At 42.5% G+C, this 22,097-nt stretch overlaps 2 protein-coding genes across 4 annotated transcripts in view; both read left to right on the forward strand.

Moving 5' to 3' along the window:
* tmtc1 (transmembrane O-mannosyltransferase targeting cadherins 1) overlaps nt 1–15,673 on the forward strand; it is a 68,760-nt gene extending 53,087 nt beyond the window's left edge. The window contains exons 14-19 of one of the 3 annotated variants that reach the window (XM_063501076.1): nt 498–633; nt 4,602–4,746; nt 4,871–5,008; nt 7,450–7,572; nt 12,984–13,061; nt 13,653–15,673. In XM_063501076.1, the coding sequence (XP_063357146.1) occupies nt 498–633; nt 4,602–4,746; nt 4,871–5,008; nt 7,450–7,572; nt 12,984–13,061; nt 13,653–13,778 (746 nt within the window). In that variant the 3' untranslated portion in view covers nt 13,779–15,673. The other 2 variants (XM_063501077.1, XM_063501075.1) reach the window with 2 other exon arrangements.
* Nucleotides 15,674–20,948: 5,275 nt separating this feature from the next.
* The window catches only part of cog5 (component of oligomeric golgi complex 5), a 49,377-nt gene continuing 48,228 nt past the window's right edge, over nt 20,949–22,097 (forward strand). The window contains exons 1-2 of the mRNA XM_063460827.1: nt 20,949–21,008; nt 21,350–21,489. Of these exons, the coding sequence (XP_063316897.1) occupies nt 20,963–21,008; nt 21,350–21,489 (186 nt within the window). The 5' untranslated portion in view covers nt 20,949–20,962. The remainder of the gene's footprint in view (nt 21,009–21,349; nt 21,490–22,097) is intronic.

Below are 22,097 nucleotides of genomic sequence, written 5' to 3' on the forward strand. Positions count from 1 at the left end.
GTGGGAGAAACGTTTCGTCACTCATCCAAGTGGCTTCTTCAGTCTCAGCTGACTGAAGTTTTCCCCAATCTTATAAACAGTACAGCATAATGACTGAAACCAGCCCACTGAAGGAACAATGGGCTGAGAGGTGCTAGTTTCAGTCATTATGCAGATGTACTGTACCACTGAAAACGCTACAACCAGATGAACAGAATCAACTTTTGGAGATTGTTCGATGGAAATAAAAAAAATTATCAACCTACAGAGGGTTAAATTCAAAGACACCCTACATCAAAGTCCATTTTGCAGAAATGTCATTGCAGCAACTCAAATTGTATACGGTAGTTTGCATCCCCCCCGCCCGGCTGCTGATGGGGTTGCAAATTAATATAATGCCAATGTTCTTCACTGATAGGAAGTGACACACCAGCGTGCTCTTTAATTCACTCCTCCCCATAACACGTCTTTCCTTTCCTCCCTCTTTTGATTCCTTCTTACACTTTCGTTTACCCCAGGAGAAGGACAGCGGGCAGCCGCTCACTACCAGCAAGCTGTGCGACTCAAACCGGCACATTACGTAGCCATGGTAAACCTGGGCCGTCTGCTCCGATCGTCCAATGAGAATAAAGAAGCTGAGTCTTGGTACAAAAGGTGAGCAAAATAGTTTTCCTAAGAAGAGCAAAAGTATCTGTCAGTAAAAGTACCTATCAGTGCTGCCGTGTGGCTAAAAGTGAGTTTCACATACATGTTCAGAACATTCAGACTTGACAAAATAATAGAATCCTCAGTGCACGACAGGAATACACTCGACAGAGCCTTACAAGAAAATTTCTTAGCAGAGTTTCAAAACTCTGTTGTTCAGCTCCTGTCAGAAAACTCTCTCATATAGTGAGACACTCAGAGCGGCGAGTTTAACACGTTTCTTCTCATGAAAGGGAGCGAAAGTCTTTGCCAGTGCTCGTCAGGGCGATCCTGTCGAGCCTTTTTATTGTCATGGTGTGCTGTGGCAGGCACGATGTAGGACCCAAACGCAGGACCCGGAGACAGAATGATAAACTAAAAGAGGCATCTTTGTTGCACTGTAGCAAAAAGCATAATAGAAGCAAAAATCCAATCCGGACTAGACCCTGAACAAAGGGAACACGGAGCACAGGAGTAACAAACATGAGACACGACTGACTGGGGAACAAGAAAATAAACATGACAGAAGTAAATCTACACTAAACATGAGGGGCACAGGAACCAAAAGAACTAGAGATCACAAGACAAAGAAGAACTTGAGAGCTAGAAATACAAAACAGAAACCAAAACACTAGCAGTCATAAGCCACGATGAAAATCGAAGATCAATAATAGGACGAAACTCAAAACACTGTGTCACCGACCCATGACCGTGACATTTATACATTTCTCTAATCTTGTTCTGGGAAAAGAAATGTGTCAAAAGAAATCAGTTTACTTACACATCGTGCTAGAATACCAGCTTGTAACCAATCCCCAGCTCTCTCTGTCCTGGTCGTTGTGTCCTTGGGCAAGACACTTCACCTACCGCCTACTGGTGTTGACCAGAGGGTCTTCTGGTCAGTCTGCCCCAGGGCAGCTGTGGCTACAACTGTAGCTTGGCTCCACCAATATTGCTCTATATCTATAAATTCCAGGTCATACAAATGAATCCAAAATGCTTTTCCTGAAGTTGTTGAGTGTTGTTGCATGCCGATATGCTATGTAACGTATCACCTGTGAGGGGAGCTGTTTTTGGATCAGTATCTGTCGAGGTTTGTGCTGTGGCAGGCCCAAATGCAGCACTTGTACATGTAAAGATAAACTCAAAGCAGCAGTTTTATTTGCTGGGAAAAACGCTCACACTGAATACTAGAAACTCAAACCAGAAAAGTTACCAGGGACACTGAAATCACCAAATAGAATCCAAGCACAAACCTTTGGGTGTTCTAGATGTTTCCTAGATGGCATCTTGGCTCATTGTGTAGACTGGGGCATCAAACTCATTTCGCGGGCCACATACAGCCCACTTTCACCTTAACTGGGACAAACCAGTGAAATTCCCCTTTCTGTAGAGAATATGTCTGTGAAGGTTCTCAGTCATCCAGGAGCTTGGAAAGAAAAGCATCTGGAGTTTAAGCCCTATGGGTGTGTGTCCCTAAGAGGGTCCTGGACCCCCTATTGGTCCTCTACCTAATCACAGGGGGTAAGATGTGAAAACGATTGCATAAACGATGGATTTTCATCACCCTCCCAGTCATTTTCCTGCTGCTGGCCTCCGCCTCCCAAACAGCACTTTGAGTAACAGGTTAGAGGGTTTTTTTCTTGTGCACGGCATCGGTCAGTGTCTGTGGAAAATGGATAGGACGGATGATAAAATCCAGCTTGAATGACGAAGCAGGAAAAAAGTTCTTCGAAAGTGGGACACTTGGAGCGGCGGGTTTAATGCCTTTATTCTCTTTCAAAGGAAGAAACGGCAACATAGTTAAAGTCTATGTGTGAGTGCTTATCCTGCTGAGCCTTTTTATGCGTCTCTCTGTTCATACACTTGTTCTGGGAAAAGATATGTGTCAAAATCAGTTTAGTTACACTGCGTGCTGGAATACCAGACAGCAGAGAGAGACATAACATGGAGTGAAGCACAGACAGAGAGAGACTCCTCTTTCTGCAGGTTGTTGTTGTGGTCTGAACTAGGACTGGGCGATATGGCCCAAAATCTCGATATTCTTTAGCTGGATGGTGATATACGATATATATCTCTTTAAAGCCATAAAGTAAGAAGAAAAAGGAGAGTTCTTAGTCAAAGCTGTGTCCCAGATGTCACACAGGCACTTTTATTAACATACAGCGCAGATGTACAAGAAAAAATTACTCAGAAATAAATTATCAGCATTTATTAAATAATAATGCATAAAATAAAACAATGTTGTTTTTGTGCAAAACAAAACGCTCACAATTGTGCAGTCAAAATGTAAACTAATAGACGCTGAGCATAGGGCTGTTCGATATAACGATATATATCTGATGACGATATAAAAACATCTATCGTTTCATTTTACGCTATCGTTTGTTTCGTGGTGTCGCAAAATAAACTGTTTACGGCAATATTTTTTCATCGTTTTGATGGTTATTGTAGTGGCTATATTAATTTGTTAAAGTTCTCTTTCTCTTATATTTAGTATAACCACACTACGGACGGACAAGCACCTGTTTTTATGCGTTGCCGTTAGCAACAACGACGGTAAAACAATGGCATGGCTCCGCCGTCTGCTTGTTTGTTTTGCATATTAACCTTTCACAATAAAGCTGAAGATCCTGTTGAGACTTTTTAAAATAAACTAAATCCCGTGATGGAGTATGCAGAGTGTTTACGGATGAGAAGCCAAAAAGAGCCGTCAGGTGCTAAAAGATAAACCTTAGGCTCAAACGTTAGAACAGGCTTTTCCCCGCAGCACGCCGTGTAATAAATGCTTACAAAGAAAACGGCAGCCGTTACAACTTATGTCTAAAAATGTATCGTTTCATGCATCGGTTAAAACACTCCAGGTACACGACGCCCACGGCGTCAACGCGTTAACGAGCAAACTTCGTTAACGCGTTGACGCCGTCCAGCCCCACGCACGGGGCGAGCCGCGGTAACTCGTTAACGGAGATTTGCCACATTAATGCAGTTATGGCATTAACGTCATTCTTACGAGAGTAACGCTGCAGCACTAAAATAGTAATCTCCAAATGTTTTCTTTTTACCGAGCAGCTCCTCTTTGATAGCTGCCGTGTTCATCTTGTCGTTGCCTGCAGGTGAAGCGATGGGGGAGGGGGAGTTGTGTTCAGTGAAGGAGAGGCGAGTTGGAGTAACGCAGCATAGAGACAAAAGTGGATGAAAGAGAGGCAAACTTGCAGCTTCACAAGTATAATTATAACGTAACATAGACTATCGATATAAACGATATTGGCACATCTCACATCTCGTATCGATATATTTAAAAACTCGATATATCGCCCAGTCCTAGTCTGAACCCAGAAACTAAATTGATATTAGCTCGTTTTTGACCTCAAATTACTGAAACACTTTTAAGCACGATTGCTCAGTTGTTATCACTTTGCTTTGAGGCACCTGCTGTTGTTGTGTTTTGTCATTGTATGAATAAAATTGAAACTGAATTGAATTTTGCTTCTTGCATGGATTTCTTTGAGGAACTTTGAGTCCTTGACCGAGGCATAGACCTATAACTGGAATTAAACCCTGGAGGTTCCCACTGGTCCTAATATTTAGGATGGGTTAAGAGAATAATCTTATGGGGATCAAAAAGCTGGCGTCTTTCTGGGACCCTTTAAAGTTGTGACATTCAGATGAAGTACTCCAGGGTTTACAACAAGTTTGTATATAGAGTGGGTCATGTACAGGTCCGAGTTCCCTGCACAGAAACCCTGATATCCATCCAACCATTAGTTTTTGCATAATAAAAAAGGTTAAAATGCATAGAATAAAGTGCTTTCTTGAATTATGTGCAAATGGGTAAATGAGGTTTAATACAGTTGTTTTCAGATGCCAGTCTGTCTACCATTGAGAGTCTCTAATCACCTCCATTGAAAACCATGACCTTTGACCTTTGTATGAAGGGCACTGCAGGTGACAAGGAAGGTGGACATTCTGACACCACTTGGAGCATTATACTACAACACAGGTCGCTACGAGGAGGCTTTGCAGGTGTACAGAGAAGCTGTGGCCCTGCAACCGGAGAGCACCGACATCTGGCTGGCTCTCGTGAGTAGACATACATACTTAGACTTACTAAGAATAGCATTTAGTTTCTTGTGCGTGGGTTGGAAAGGAGACCACGCGCTAACCATAACTTGTTTCACACAAAAACTCTCTATGTATGTTTCAGGCTCAGGTTTTAGCAATGGCTGGTCGTACCAAAGAGGCAGAGAAGATGATGCTCGATGTCATATCCAGAAAAGGCAACTGCATAGAATGTTACCGCCTCCTGTCTGCAATCTACAGCAAGCGTGGCAACTACACAGAGGTAGGTATCGCCTCTGCTTTTCATAACAGCAACTGCCAATGATCTTTCTGAATCTGTTGTGTTAGCACCAGCAGCGTGTACGGCCGTCAGTGTTTCATTAATATATGACCCAGTTTGACAGAAGAGATGGTAAATGGACTGGTAGTTATATGGCACCTTTCTAGTCCAACTGAGCACTCAAAGCACCTTTTAGTACAAGCTGCATTCACCTTCAAAAATATTCATACAAGTGTCATCAGGACACTTGTATCCACTGACACTCCGATGCATTAGTATCTTGCCTAAGAATACTTTGACATGTAGGTAGGGTTAGGTATCGTTTAGGTCTTATCCGATACCGGTGCCAAACCGGTACTTTGAAACGGTGCCGGTGCTTAAACGGTGCTCAAACCGGTGCTTAAAGAATGGAGAACACACACTTTGTCCAAAAACCTCTCATGTTTAGCTGTTTCCCACTTTTTCTTTGGTCATTTTAGCCTTTTTGGCCAGGGTGAAGGGAGTACTGGTATCCAGTGCCATAATGGCACTGGATACCAGTACCCATCCCTACATGTAGACTGGAGGTGCTGGGAAGACTCTTCCAGTCTGGCAGACCACCCAGCAACAGCCACTCCTTCGGCACATCTTACCAATCAGCCAAGTCTGGAGTGTAATGATTCGTGTGTTGAATGATGATACATGAATGTCTGCCTTGCACAAACCAAGGTGGTAGAGAAACCAGATTTATATACAGTACAAGACTGAACGTAAGTTTATATGTATGTAGATGTGTATGTGTAGGAGAAAAACCTCCTAACATATGGGTAGGACACTGTTATGCATTCTAAAATCATCCTCATCTCCCTGACCATCCCACGAGGCCGATGGGAAATTAGGATTCAGTTGTAATTTCTTACAAAATTCTCCCCCAAAATAACAGTAACAGTTTCTCTCATAGAGAGCTTATCAAAGAGTCGTTGGTAGACTCTGCCATGTTAATATACACTGATTTAAAAAAAACAAAAAAGAAGCATTTGAGAATGTTTTCAAATTCACCATCTGGCCCTGAATGCACGGACGGATCTGGAGCTTCAGTTAATAAACAAGCAATTTTGACATTTTCTCCTTGGCTCTGGACTAGAGCTGTGATGTCACAGCCCACTGATTAGTTTTTGTAAGTAGGATAATGACAAAGTTTGTGATTACAGGAGAGCTAGCAGCAATGCAATCAATGAAAGGCACTGTGACAGAAAGTAATTAGTTAAAGGAAGTGACCGGATAGGCCTGAATAGACGTGGACTGAAATGGGACAAACTGGCAGCTGTTACAACTGATGGTTGTCCAGATCTGAGAGGGAGAAGTTCTCAGATGGAGAATGGGTAGAATGGGAGTCGGATCCTGCATTTGCTGTTGTGATTATACTTAACGTTTTCACCTCAGACATTGAACCTGATACTAATGCGCTTGTTCAAGCTTAGATAAGACTAGATTTCTCTTACCAAGCAAGAAAGGAGAACTGAGAAACTGCAGGTGAAGTTATTAATTTACAAGCAAAATAGTAATAGCACTTTCTTAAAAACTTTGATGCCTTCACTGTTCATGGAAACCTCAACATTGAAGTTTACCTGAAGCCCACACACACAGACCAGTACCTCCTCTTTGACTCCCACCATCCTCTGGAACACAAACTTGGAGTAATCAGGACCCTACAACACCGGGAAGAAAATGTTCCCTCTAAGCCAGAAGGGAAAGAAAGGGAACACACACATAAAGCAAGCCCAAACAGAAACAGAGTTTTGTTGTTTTCTTTTCCTTAGTTAGTTTTTGTTAATTTATGTTGTAATTTATGTTAGGTCAGTCTGTCTTGTCTCTGCTAGCCAGCTAACTAGGCCTCTTAGTTAGCTAGTTTAGTGTTTTCTGTTAATTTATGCTGTAAATTTATGTTGCATGTAGCACCTTGGTCCTGGAGGAACGTTGTTTCGTTTCACTGTGTACTAACTGTATATGGTTGAAGTGACAATAAAACCGACTTGACTTGACTTGACTTGAGTATGCTGTGTAATGCAGCGAGTAGTGCTCAGATCTCTACATCTGCATTTAAAGGATAAAGGTCACTCTTTCAAGGATGCCAATGTTCACGTGGTTTAAAAAAGGAGTGTGATTGACTATGTTTGAACAGAGGGGGTGGCTTACAACACCAAGTGCCTCCTACAATGCAGTTTTGAGATCCCCTTCCGAGCACTTTAATCCCCACTAACATCTTGCATCAAACGTCTTCAAGAAACTTGAAGAAGTCCAGATGTTTTTCTTACCAAGCTCCTTAGACTACCACATTTGACTGAGAGCCTACACAGACAGACTAGCATGTAGAGTTCGACAGGTCTGTTCACCTGCAGTGTGTGTGTGTGTGTGTGTGTGTGTGTGTGTGTGTGTGTGTGTGTGTGTGTGTGTGTGTGTTCCAGGCTCTGGAGGCTTTGGACAAGGCCCTGCAGCAGAAGCCCAGTGACCTGACAGTGAGAGCAGAGCTATATTTTTCCAAAGGGAACCAGCTCAGAGAGATGAACCAGCTGGACCGAGCCTTCGAGGTACTACAATCTGTACTCTCTGTCACACACAGACTCAGCGTCTTTCCCCTCTCTTATTTTTCTCTCGTTTTCTTCCTGTAAGCAACATGGGTTTTCTGTAGCTGCTAATGATGACTCTGTGTCTTTGTTTGATTCTGTGATGCAAACAGTAATGTACAGGGTTCGTATGGGTGTTTGAAATCCTTGAAAATGCTTGAATTTTAATGTTGTCTTTTCAAGGTTTGAAAAGTGCTTGAATTTAAGATGTGGTGCTTAAAAGTGCTTGAAAGTGTAACTGTATTTCATTCACCACAAATAACTATCTTTTCACATGGTCTTACTGAGGTGATGCAAATTGAAACATGCATTCTTTTTTTTGGTGGGGGGGGCTGGAAAAGCTGGAAGTGCTTAAAAAGTGCTTGAATTTGACCCCGAAAAAGGTGTATGAACCCTGAATGTAAGAAACAATGCCTGGTACAAAAATACATGGTCTGCAACTGTGCTTAATGCTAACTCAGTCACAGTCACTTTTACTTTTAAACAAAGTATTTTTCTGGTCTTTTGGGCTAATTTTCTCAAGATATTTACAACAAATCACTAAATTTGATCAGCAAAACTGTTTTTTAGACTCACAAATCAAAGCGAAATCAAGTTGTCTTGTAGAGTGTTTTTCCTCCCACTACAGCAGGGGTGGGGAACCCCAGGCCTCGAGTGCCGGTGTCCTGCAGGGTTTAGATGTGTCCTTGGTCCAACACAGCTGATTTAAATGGCTAAATGACCTCCTCAACATGTCTTTGAGTTCTCCAGAGGCCTGGTAACGAACTAATCATTTGGATGTGTGTTGACCAAGGGTGAGATGTAAAAGGAAAAACGGAGCTTTTAGAGGTTTCTGACAGAGGAGGTTTATTCACTAACAGTACTAGATGGTAACTAGTGCTTTTTAATAAGCAGCTAACAGCACAAAGCATAACCTAACCTCTGGCTAAACTGCTATTTTAGCAAGATAGGAGAGAGCAGAGAGGAGAGCCGGAAGGGGGGCGCCCGATCTGGCCTCCCACACCTCCCCGCCGGGTCGGGCTGTACGCTCTACCTCCCCACTGCCTCCCAGAAAAGGGAAGAAGAGCAGAGGGGAGAAGAGCGGAGTATTTTCTTTTCTCGCGCGGATAGCTGACTGCCTTAGCTGTCCAAGTGATGTCAGCCCTTTTTAACCACAGCTGGTCCTCTCAGCAGTGTTAGCTGGTTCTCTTATAGCCTGCCGTTGCGCCTGTCCTCTGATCCCAATCTCTCTAAGCAGCTTTGCTGTTGTACTGGTAACAAAGCCCCTGCACCCCACTTCCACCGGGCGCACCTTGATCTTAGAATAGAATAGAATAGAATAGAATAATCCTTTAATTGTCCCACAAGGGGAAATTTGGTTGTAACAGCAGCAAAAAGACACATATACAAACAAACAGTACACAGGACACAGAACAGAAACATACACAATTTTTCTTAAATATTTACATTAAGGACAATGGTTACTATATACAGAGTACTGTACAGTTATTAAATTAAATAAAAATAACTACAGATAAGAGGCAAACCAGGTTGTAGTGCAACTCGGTTAATTAACTTATTGCAGTTACAGTGCTGATGTAAACATCTATGTTTGTTGGGAGCAGTTCTGATTGTACAGTCTGACAGCTGCAGGGAGGAAGGACCTGCGGAAACGCTCCTTCATGCATCTAGGATGCAGCAGTCTGTCACTGAAGGAGCTCTGCAGTTCAGCAACATTTACATGCATGGGGTGGGAGACTCTGTCCATCAGAGATGTTATTTTGGCCAGAGTCCTTCTGTCTCCCATCACCTGCACTGGGTCCAGGGTGCATCCCAGAACAGAGCTGGCCTTCCTGATGAGTTTATCCAACCTCTTCCTTTCAGCTGCCGATAAACCGCTGCTCCAACATACCACACTGTAAAAAATGACAGATGCCACCACAGAGTCATAGAAGGTCTTTAAAAGCGCTCCCTGGACTCCAAATGACCTCAGCCGCCTCAGCAGGTAGAGTCTGCTCTGACCCTTCCTGTAAAGAGCATCAGTGTTGTGGCTCCAGTCCAGTTTATTATTCAGGTGAACACCCAGGTATCTTCCAGCCTAAATAAATAAATGTGTAAAATGACAGAAAAAATCCTGCTCAGAAAACGTCCTTTTCTCCCCACGCTGTGGATCCACTGTGAAAAATAGAAATTTCTTTAGTGGATAATGAAAAAACAGCAACTTTTCTGTGACTTAATTGTTATTGTTTATCTATTAATTATCAGTGTAGTTTTAAATTTAATTGCAATGGTGGAAATCTTTATCAGTAGGAAATGATGTAAAACCTATGTCCAAAATATGCTGTGTGCTTAAACTTTATTCTCTACAATGTGCATAGCATTTGTAACTGCTCCCACAACAAAGTCTCAGATTGTCTACGATGCACAGTCCACCCAAAGTCATTCAAGAGGGTTTTTTTGCAGTTATTTTTGCTTAATTTCCTCAGTTATTAAGTGCAAATTCATCAGGCTCTCCTATGTCTTTCCTCTGATCTCTCTTGGCATCATATATTTATTGCACATGCCACACATCAACACAGAGAAAGATGGAGTCTTCTTTGGAGTGAACATAGCGCTGAACTCGGGTATACATCGAGGTTTCGTTTTTTTGTTCTTGTTTTTGTAAAGTTGAGCAATCTCTGGAAATTCAGCAGAAAGTGAACTGAAAGGAATCCGGTCATTAATGTGATTAAAGTCAGGCAGGCTTGTCTCTGCCTGCAGGCCTTCCTCCCACTGTGGAAGTTCCACCCATTCAGAATTGCTGGCACACTCACAAGAAGTCATTCGAGACCGATGGTTCAGATGCAATCTGCAAAGGAAATTTGTGGAGGATACAGGAAACTTTAAATGACTTTCTGAGGAGGCTTCAGAGGAAAGAAAGCAAACAGAACAGCAAGAGACTGATGACTCTGCCAGAAACGCTGATGGACTGAAAAAGAGACTGGAAGAAACAGGGGTGGGGTGGTTGTGTAGGGTGGGGGTCATCTGAGGTCACTGAAGCTTCAAAGAAGGCCAAGTCTGTACACGTGGGATGTTTTATTTCGCAGCATCAGCACAGTGTCTAAAGAAGCCAATGTGAGGCTAAAAGCCTGAGAAGCAGTTTGAATTTTACACTTTTAATCAAACGCACTGGTTTATAATATTATAATTTTAATCTCTTACTACCTGTTGTATTCTAAAACTGAAGGCCCCATCTTACCTTAATGACCTTGTAGTACCATATCACCCTATTAGAGCACTTCGCTCTCAAACAGCAGGCTTACTTGCTGTCCCTAGAGCAGCGGTCCCAAACCTTTTTTGCGCCACGGACCGGTTTATGCCCAACAATATTTTCACGGACCGGCCTTTAAGGTGTCGCGGATAAATACAACAAAATAAAACTAGTACCGGTACCGAAAAAAAGAAGATTTATTCATAACACACGTGAAAAGACCCAGGAAAACCGAGTTAACGATAAAAACGATAACAAAATAACGCTGAAAACCGATAAAAACCCTGAAAACCATACATTTCACACCTGAGCCTCAACTCTCGCAGCCCGGTACCAAACGACTCACGGACCGGTACCGGTCCGAGGCCCGGGGGTTGCGGACCGCTGCCCTAGAGTATTTAAAAGTAGAATGGGAGGCAGAGCCTTCAGTTTTCAGGCCCCTCTTCTGTGGAACCAGCTTCCAGTTTGGATGCAGGAGACAGACACTATCTCTACTTTTAAGATTAGGCTTCAAACTTTCCTTTTTGCTAAAGCATATAGTTAGGGCTGGACCAGGTGACCCTGAATCCTCCCTTAGTTATGCTGCAATAGGTGTAGGCTGCTGGGGATTCCCATGATGCACCGGGTGTTTCTTCTTCAGTCACCTTTCTCACTCACTATGTGTTAACAGTCCTCGCTGCACTGACTCATATCTGTTATTAATCTCTGTCTCTCTTCCACAGCATGTCTTTATCCTGTCTTCCTTCTCTCTGCCCAACCAATCACAGCAGATGGCCCCGCCCCTCCCTGAGCCTGGTTCTGCTGGAGGTTTCTTCCTGTTAAAAGGGAGTTTTTCCTTCCCACTGTCGCCAAAGTGCTTGCTCATAGGGGGTCAAATGATTGTTGGGTTTTTCTCTGAATCTATTATTGTACGATCTACTGTACAATATAAAGCGCTTTGAGGCGACTGTTGTTGTGATCTGTATAAATAAATTGAATTGAGTTGAAGGCACAGGATCTCCAGGATGCTGCCGAGCTGAAACATAATCACCTAAATACAACTACACTTTATAAAATGGTATAAAGGTTGGCATATCATGTGATATGTCACAAATTATAGTTAAAACGTGTGTTTGTCTTCCTGACTGATGTTTAGTATTGTTTCTGACCATATGGATCCCTTCATGACCGTCTCTAAAGGTCTCTTCTAGCCAGATAATGTCATGGAGTCAAACTGGACTCAGTAAGTTATTGAAACCAATGGCAGAGAATTTAGTGCAGTTTGATTACAGCGCTCCATCAAAATTTGTGTCTTCTTTGAATGGTCAGATGAATGGTACAAATTGAGTTCAGAGAAGTTCAGGAGCCCCACTCTCCAGATCTGAACCCAGTAGTGAACCTTTATTATGTGTTGCTGTGGGTTATGTGGCTTAGGTATAACCGCAACCTACACCAGCTGACCAACTAACTGTTAAGACTGGTCGATTCTGTTCATCTGGACGGTCTAGATGAACAGAATCGACCTTTTGGGATTTACTTACCTGGATGATTGAGCGTGCATCAAGACATATTAAGTCCGGTCCCACTTCTGCTGTTAGAAATGTTGTGAATGGAAAAACCAGAGTTGTAGCTGCTGCTATCAGTTGGTAAATTTACCAGTGAGCCTTTGAGTAATTTTCAGAAAGCAACTGAAGCAACCAGGTATAAACCTTGCAGCTTTGTACCTGGTTGCATTATAACAACTGTGGAACAGTCTTCCTCAATCCATCAGAGAATGCTCGGCATTCAATTTGTTTAAGGCAAAGGTTAAAAACTGGTTATGGACAAATCAAGTGTGTGATCATGTATGAGTTGTATAGTTTTAATGTTTTATTTGGGAACAGAATGGTGTGTATGTGTAAGTTTGGTGATAGAGTTTTTATTATGAATGAATGATGAATTTTTATGAATTATTATGTCTATTTTTTTATGTTTAAGGACAACAGATGGAAATTAGCCTTTGGCTATAATCTGGCATGTTTACATTCATGTAATTTTTTTTTTTTTTTACATTTATGTTCATTAACATGCACTGTCCTAAATAAATAAATAAATAAATAAACAAAACGATATGTGTTTACCTGAGATTTACCCCCAGAGATAACTGAGTCCTCTTCTCTATCACCAGAGTTACAAGCTCGCTGTTGAGCTCAAACCAGACCAATCACAGGCCTGGATGAACATGGGAGGAATTCAGCACATCAAGGTAGAAAAGACACATTTAAAATCTGCCAATACAACTGAACACTCCTGACAAACTTTACATGTGTCCAACATCCGCGAGCATCAGCATGTACTGTGATGTTTGTGCTATATAAAGTTCTGTCCACTCTCCCTCACTCTCTAAATCACTACTGGGGTGGTTGCCCAAGATGTCTGCTGGCTCGTACTGCCCAAGTCTTCCACTACAGAAACCATGTTAGAGGCCGACAGAGACCAGCAGCTGTCCTTGGGAAATGGGCCTTGTTGGACCCATCCACCGGTTTGAGCCCAAACCGCACGTCCATTTATTTCACCCCATTCATGGTGATCGCTTACCCCCTTCTGTCTCAAAAATGTCATGGAAACATGCATAACAGCTGTGAAGTTGGACTACACATAAGCTGCTAGCAGAAACAGTGTCGTGTTGTGATTTTGATCCAGGTCAGGCAGATTTAAACCCAGCTCAAAATGACCTCAACCTAATGGCAGAGCTCAGCGGCAGCAGGTAGGACTAATGTGAAATCAGATTTGTAATGTGTGTGTGTGTGTGTGTGTGTGTGTGTGTGTGTGTGTGTGTGTGTGTGTGTTTGTTTAGGGAGATTATGCAGCTGCCAGGATGTACTACCAACGCGCCCTCCTTCTCACTCCTGGTTCCAAACTTCTGAAGGAAAACCTTGCCAAGCTGGACCGACTGGAGAGGAGACTGACAGGGGCTGTGTAGACTGGTGCCAGTGACACGACACAGTGGGACAAACACTTGCTCTGGAGCCCAAACACCACCCATTAAGACTGTTGAATAAACTTCATCTGTTACGACGATGGGCTGCGTGTAGGAGAGAAAAGAAGTAGGGTGAACCTGTCAGGCCTTCAGAGAGACTGGCCCCCACCTACAGGCCCAAAGCCTTTCCTGAGGGATACAAAGAAAAGCTGGTAAGGGCTCTGTGCAATACCAGCCTGCATCAGCTTTTCTTCAACATGCACATCTATTTTCAACATTTGCGTTTCATTTTCTTTAAGGCACTTAATCAGAGATTTTCCTGAGCCCTGTGCTCTGCCTTTGAAAATGATTCACATATTTACATTAATGCAATAAAAGTGCAGATTTAATGAAGGGAACAAGTGGGCAGGTATTTTCCTGACCCTAAGGTATGAATAATAAAATGATGTAGGTTCACCTGTTTGCTTTGGGGATCTTTCAGCTGTTTCATGCAAACAAACCGTGTCCCAACCTGACATAAGACACCTACACTTCACACAAAGACATTTTTGTGAATGAATGCCCATAAACGGAGGTGTATCGATTATTTTTATGCTTTTGCGTGAATTAATATTGAAGACAAATCTCAAATCAAGACCAAGTGTAACCTAACTGTTGGAAAGCCTCAGAGCCAAACATTTATGTTGGTAACTTCCAGCTTCTGAAAATTCCAAATCCCAGCCAGCAATGATTTCCATCTCCGTCAGTATCACAGCAAACCAACTCACATAAACTCTTGGAACGTGCTCTCATTTGGATTGTTGTTCTGTATCAATTCAAAATGAAGCGTCTCAGCAAAGTTTTTGTTGATTACTTATTATTTTAAAATGAGTGGTAGTACAATGTGGCTTTGGAGTTGGAATCAATCAGGCACATTTAACTCTGAACAACTCTGAAATCAGCAGAGCAGCTCTTTGCTGAAACAGTGTCTTGATGCTCTGATATTGTATCCACGGGACACAAAAGTAGTCCCATTTCTGCTGTTACAGTTTATGGCTCCTGCCCTCCAGCAACTGGGGACTTTCAGACTGCTAACTCTGAACTTCTCTGCAGCAGAAGGAAGTTTTGGTTTGACTGGTTCCTTGTACATTGTTCAATGGTATAAGTGTAACAATGATATGATTGTATTCTCTGATACATTGTGTCCATCATCAAAAGTCACACAGGCAGTGTTACGCTGTCTTGTTTGCAGCATTGTCTGTCCTCAGACTTTTAACTTTACATTTTTAGAAAATAAAATTTCCAAACTCTAATTGAAAATGAGCAAACATCAGATGGTGAATAAAAATTTAAATGAGTTCATTACAGACATCAGATTACCTCTGTCTGTGATGTTTTTTCAGCTAAGATAAGCAACGCACACTGCTATCATACTTGAGCTCCATTCTTGGGCCTCATGATTAAATCAGTAACTATATTAACTAAAGAAGATTATCTAAAGATCTGCAAAGTAAGTGGAGTTTATATTTGTATAACCCAATGGGAAATAAGGACAGATTCATTTGGATACCACTCTGCTGGGATATTTAAGTGAATATATGTGTAAAGCTCTCTTAAAATGTTATTATTCTGGTAACAGCTGCTTCCTCTCTAGATTACCTAAACCATATTTATCTGATCTCCACCTATGGCAGAAGCTAGAATAAACAGCCTGATGTCACAAGTCTTCAGCAAGTAGAATAAGCTAATGTGTCGGCTCCTGTGTGAAGCTCCTACATATGAGTTCATGTGCAACATAACCTCTGAGGAAGCTGTTTGGCTGATCGTTGTGGTTTTATTGATTCTGTCGAGTGAATTTTATTGTGGAATGCCAATGAGATGAAAGTGAAGTGATTAGTGCAGTGACTGGGTTGCACCAAGAAAATAAAATCTATCTTTTATTAAATGGTGTTTGGAGTTGTTCTTTTAAATGTCTAAGAAGAAAAACATGAAATATTCTCAGTAGCCACACCAAAGTGTGTTCCCAACAAACTTTACGGACTCTTTGTTATATAGCACTTTTTTTACTCCACTCAAGCACTTCATACAACTTGCTCCATTCACCCATTCATACAAGCACCTTTTCTATGCTTAGCATTCACACTCTGATAAACACATTAAAGAGCAAATTGGAGTTCAGTATCCTGCCCAAGGACACTTTGGCACACAGACTGGAGCATTCACATCACATGAATCAATGATTGAAGCATATTGGTAAGTTGACATATACCTTGGGGGCTTTTAGTACTGAGGGCACCTGAGACCAGATTCTGTTGGATTATCAGAATCAGGAAGACTTTATCCCCAAGGGGCAATTAAGATACAACAGAGCAGCATGACGTTGAAGATAAGGACAGGGCGTAAACAGGCAATATATGGGATTGCTACAGTACGCATCTTTTTTCTTTACTGGAGTGTTCAGGTGTACCAGAAGAGATGTTTGTTTACAGGACAGGTCCTCGATCTGCAGCCAGTCAGGTATATCTTCCAGGTTAGTGCCAGGAACGCTACAACACCAGAAAGATAAAATGTTCAAATGTGCCACCAGATAATATAAATTAAACTGGGTGTGCCTAAAACCAACTTCCCTACTGCCTTTATTTAAATGTTTCCTGGAGGTTATGGGAATCCTCCCCAACCAAAAGACAGAGTTCAGCCTCTTTAAGGAATGCTCACTGGAACTGAAAATGAACCTCTGGAGAGTAACCACGTTGATGCGAGCCACCACTGAGATAGCAAGATATTTGCAAATTCTGTATTTCTTTCCAATTGTTCCATTTTTCTTTCACAGTTGTGGTCTAACATCTGATTCAGTTTATTTGTTACCACAAGGCCCAAGCTAATACATTTATCAGAGATAATATTAAAAGGAGTTGTCTGAAGAAATACCCCGTCGAACAATTTGTAGCAGAGGCATCAGTTTACTTTTTGTCCAGTTTATGCTATAGCCTGACAATGAGCCAAAACTACTGATTAAATCTAGCAGAGGGGGGATGGAAGCCCCAGGGTTTGAAGTGTAAAGAACTATGATTCTTTCTCTCACCCCAACCGGTCGCAGCAGATGGCCCCGCCCCTCCCTGAACCTGGTTCTGTCAGAAGTTTCGTCCTGTTAAAGGGAGTTTTTCCTTCCCGCTGTCGCCAAAGTGCTTGCTCATAGTATATTATGTATGTATATAATACATATTATTATTGTACGATCTACTGTACAATATAAAGCGCCTTGAGGCGACTGTTGTTGTGGTTTGGCGCTATATAAATAAAATTGAATTGAATTCATAGGTGGTCATATGATTGTTGTCACCTCAAAGCACTTTATACTTTAAGGTAGACCCTACAATAATACATTCAGAGAAGCCCAACAATCATATGACCCCCTATGAGAAAGCAGGTTTATTTATATTGTCCTCAGTCTTATGTTAAAATCTGAAAGGCATTAAACAATAAAAAAAAAACCCCACAGAAAAACCCGCCTAATTTAGCACTTTCTCTGCATTATTTTAGTAAGCTACAACTCAAACTCCTGCCCAAACACACACACACACACACACACACACACACACACACACACACACACACAGGACATGACTGCGAACATGCCTCCTACTGCTCCAGTTTTGAAGGTATCTGCTGATGGGTTGATCACGACTGACTCACTAAAATGAGGTAAATACAACCAGCCATCCACATCAGGGTCACAGAGGGGGCTAGAGCCTATCCCAGCTGACTAAGGGCAAGAGGCAGAGTACACAGTGAACAGGTCACCAGTCTGTCATGTAGAGACAGAACACATTTTGTACTTACACTCACACCTGTGGCCAGTTTAGATTCATGGGTTAACCTAAGTCCACTAACTGCATGTCTTTGGACTGTGGGAGGAACTCTGGGAGAACATGCAGACTCTACACAGAAAAGAAATCCTGTGAGACAGCAGTGCGAACCACTGCACCACCGTGCTGCCCAGCTTCACTTTCACATTCATTCACATTCATACGAGGGTAACCAGACAACATCATTTGTATTTTAAGTACATAATTTCTACAGGACTGAAAATAAGAGCATTATGCAGACGTTCAGTATCTCTGTGCAGTACTTTTAACATTACACAAAACAAAGGTTGCTATCACATTGTTCATAGAGTGCTGGGTTTTGTCCATGATGTGGTCGAAGTCTGAGGGGGATTTCTCTCTGGCTGTCCTGGAATGATCCTCAGTCCTCCTGATGTTTCTGATGATGAAGTGAGCACACCCAGACTGAACTTGGCCCTGAAGGTCTCTATCACTTGTTTTTCTTCAAGGTGAACGTAGCTGTTGATGATAATGATTCTGAGTCCTGTTCTTAACTGAAAAGAACAAATTACACTTCTACAAAACCTTCTGGTGTGTTTTTAATTCTAACATTTTTTTATGACTTAGTTTTTAATGAAGATTTTACTTCTTTTTTTTACAACAAAAAGAAAAAAACTAACAAAAATCAAGCAGTCGTTGTTGCACACACAGCTCATTTGTTTCAATTCGTCAGTTGCCACAAGACAATTTACCAGCGTGTACATAATAAACTAAGACTCCTGTGTGCTGTAGACTACACTGTACACTGGTTTCTGTTGCATCAGTCAGGGGGGTGGGAAGCTCATCTTGTAACCAGAAGGTTGCCGGCTCGATCCCCAGCTCTGTCTGTCTCGGTCGTTGTGTACTTGGGCAAGACACTTCACCTACTGCCTACTGGTGTTGGCCAGAGGGGCCGATGGCGCGATATGGCAGCCTCGCTTCTGTCAGTCTGCCCCTGGGCAGTTGTGGCTACAACTGTAGCTGCCTTCACCAGTGTGTGAAAGTGAGAGTGAATGAATAGTGGAATTGTAAAGTGCTTTGAGGGTCTCAAAAAGCGCTATATAAATGCCATCCATTATTCTGTGTTTCCCAGTTAATTTATGTGTTTTCCCTACAGCTCCGCACCACCCAGGAGGCAAAACATGCACGTGGTCTTTGTGAGCTCGTTCCTGGCTCGTAACCAGCGCGCTCTGGCGTCAAGGACGATCATTGGCTAATGGTCATCATGTGACTGATGCAAGCCAGATCCTTTTGATTAGCAAAACTGTGATTAATAGTTAAATGCTATTGTTGTTAAGGGGCAGGAGTCCACACGCACACATAAAAAATAAAGAAAAGGGCACTTCGGGCACCCATCAGGAGAGGGCCAGGTGCCCCCCTCATGAACGTACATTACAGTCTAAGAGTACAGTACAGTAGTAATAATTGTACAGTAACTGTAATGCTGGTTAGTGACTGAGCAGCCTGGTCTCAGTTTCTCAGTTTCTTATATAAACCGTTTTAGTGTCTCATCTTCAGCTGGAGGTCCCAACATCCTTCAGTTCAGTCAGAGCAGCAGATCTAATGTCTAATCAACATTCAGGCTCACAGTGATTTCTTTAATCAGGGTAAAATCACTCATGTGCACATATTAACTGACGACTGCTCATCTTTTTTTTCTTTTTTTTTTTATAAACCTGTCCCGTTTGGTTCTTTTGCCATCAGAATTATTGTCTAAAGGCGAAGAAAGATGCCCAACGGATTTACTTTACCAAATGGACCATCCCAGCCTTGCCGTAATGGTCCATTTGATTTACCTTTTATTGTTTATTTTATTTATTTATTTATTTTTTACTTGCTAGATACGGGACAGGGGAAAAGAGAAGGGAGAAAGAAAGAGGGGGAAAGAAAAAAAAAACAGCGGAGAAGAGGGACGAGGATAAAGGGCAAATAACAAAAACCAACAAAATAAGCAGACAAAAAATACATATATCGATCACCTGGATCACCTGTTGAGAAAGAAAAAAGAAAACAAGCAGAAGAAAACGAGAGTAATAGAATAAACAACATCACAATGATATATGGGAATATAACACTAAATACTTAATATTAAACATTATTGTGCAGCACGTAAGATCGACAGCGCACAGTGTGCTTTGAGGTAGGAGCCAAAAAGGGTGTAGTTTGTGTGTGTGATCACCCGTGTGTACACCTGTGAGCATGAGCGCGCTTGTATTTAAAAGGTTCCTTCATGTAATGATCTGCTAGAGGGTGTGGGGGGGCCACAGTCCCATCCTCCAGGGCATGAAGCAGGTATGGAGGAGATCAAAACTCCAGACATCCAGAGGCCCCCAGAACACAAGAGACCAAGGAAGACCAACAGAGGGGCAGCCGCGCCACTATCCCAGAAAGAGCTGAGGAGTGTCCCAGATGAGGGATCACTCAGCAGCCGCGGAGCAGAAGCCAGGGGGGGTTGCAGTGACGTGCCCGTGAGCTCCGCCGGCAGCCAGCTGTGCCTGAGTGACCGAGCCCCAGGCCGAGAGGCCGAGGGCACCCCACCCCCGAAGTGGCCCGAGCGAGCCCCAGGTTCCAGGCCCCGATAAGCAGCCACCAAGGAGTGAGCCGGTGTGTACCTGGACGCCCACCCCCGGACACAAGGAACCACCAACGCACCGATGTCTGAGGGCGTCTGCCACCGGCAGGGGAAGTGGTGGGGGGAGATAGGCCTCCAAACCTTGGAGGGCCTGAGATGTCCCCAGAGAGGTGGCGTCTGATACCCAACCTGACATATAGACACGGACATACAGGCACAGGCAAATACAAACATCCATTCCCACCCTCATGCTCTCATAGGCAATTACTCCACACTCAACCAACGTGGAGACAGACATAAAGAGACACTGTACACACAATCACACTCCCCAAGCGTACTCTAAGAACCGGGTCTAGGTACCCTTGCCCCTGGAGGGGGAAACTGCACCCAGACGACTGCTCATCTTAGATGTTACGGTGACACTGCACACCAATTTAACGCCATTCAGAATTATTAGAATTATTAGAATTACACTTATGAGAAAGGAAACTCCTTGAACACAAATCAGCAAGATAAGAAGTGCTAATAATGGCAGTTTTTTTTTTCTTTGGGAAAAAATGTATTTGAGGGGAACTTTGTTTTAGCCTGACCTCAGTCCCATCCGCTAACATGAAGGAGACGGGCTTTATGACCTATACTGCAGCCAGACACCAGGGGGCGATAGAGACGTTTTGGCGCCCTTTGTGGGGAGCTCTTTGGTGTTTGTGTGGCCCTTTAAGATTCATGTAGCTTCCGGACTCCGTCACACTTACGTCACACACGGAACTGTCAAGATGGAGGACGGTAGAGAAGCTTCCACGAATTCACTTTTGAAGGATGGTAAAATGAGTTTTATCATGGCAGACTCGGTGCATCGACTCTAAATACGATCTTCGATAGTTTGAAGGCATTTTATCAAAAGCTGCGAGAGTCTCGCAGGACTGTAAAAAATCCTTTAGCCAGTGAAGAAGCGACATTAACATTAATAACCTGGTTTGCATTGTTTGTACAATTTATTTGGCTAAATTAGTATTTGTGACAAAAAAAAGTAGAAACCACATTGGTACCCATCAAGTCGCTAATTGTATAATTAGACAGTGACGTGTCTGATTATGTGCTGGCTGTCTAATATGTGAAACTGGGAGAGTTAATGGCTTGAAAACTGACTGCTGTGTTTGCAGAGTGTTATGCTGATTTCCTAGTAAAGGACTTTGATGTGAAGACGTACACCGCTCAGGCCATTCACCATGCTGTAATCGCTGAACAGCTGGCCAAGCTGGCACAAGGCATCAGTCAGCTGGACAAGGAGCTACACACCCAGGTACAAATCCAGCACACCTGGGCCATGTTTCCCTCAGAATGCCCTAATTTATAAACTTTCAGTAATAACCAGCATTCCCAAATTACTGTGAGAAAACTAAGCAGATCCAAATAGATGAACCCAGTGTAAGTTTAAATGTCTGTATCAGTGTGACAGCTCAGGACGAGCGCTGGATCTATCCTGAGCTGACCTGTAGGATGTGTTGACGAATGCAAAACATGATTGCCAAAGTATTTTTGGGCAAGATGCTGGACGTCACAACAAAATTTAAGCCATTCAAAAGTTACTATTATTGTTTTAACAACAAATACCAACACTAAGGTAGTCCACTGAATTTTAGCCACTTTAGAAGTACTGAAAGTTAGAATCAAATAACCAGTGTTGGTCAAGTTACTTGAAAAAAGTAATCAGTAACTAATTACTGATTACTTCCCCAAAAAAGTAATCCTGTTACTTTACTGATTACTTATTTTCAAAAGTAATTAGTTACTTAGTTACTTTTTAAAAACATGATTTACAACCTGAATAGGTGATAAAACGATAGATCTTTCAGTCCAGTTCTACTTTTTCTGCATAATCCATCATACACAATGTAATCAAATGGAAAC

Source organism: Pelmatolapia mariae, linkage group LG17, assembly GCF_036321145.2.
Source record: "Pelmatolapia mariae isolate MD_Pm_ZW linkage group LG17, Pm_UMD_F_2, whole genome shotgun sequence".
Lineage (NCBI taxonomy): Eukaryota > Metazoa > Chordata > Actinopteri > Cichliformes > Cichlidae > Pelmatolapia > Pelmatolapia mariae.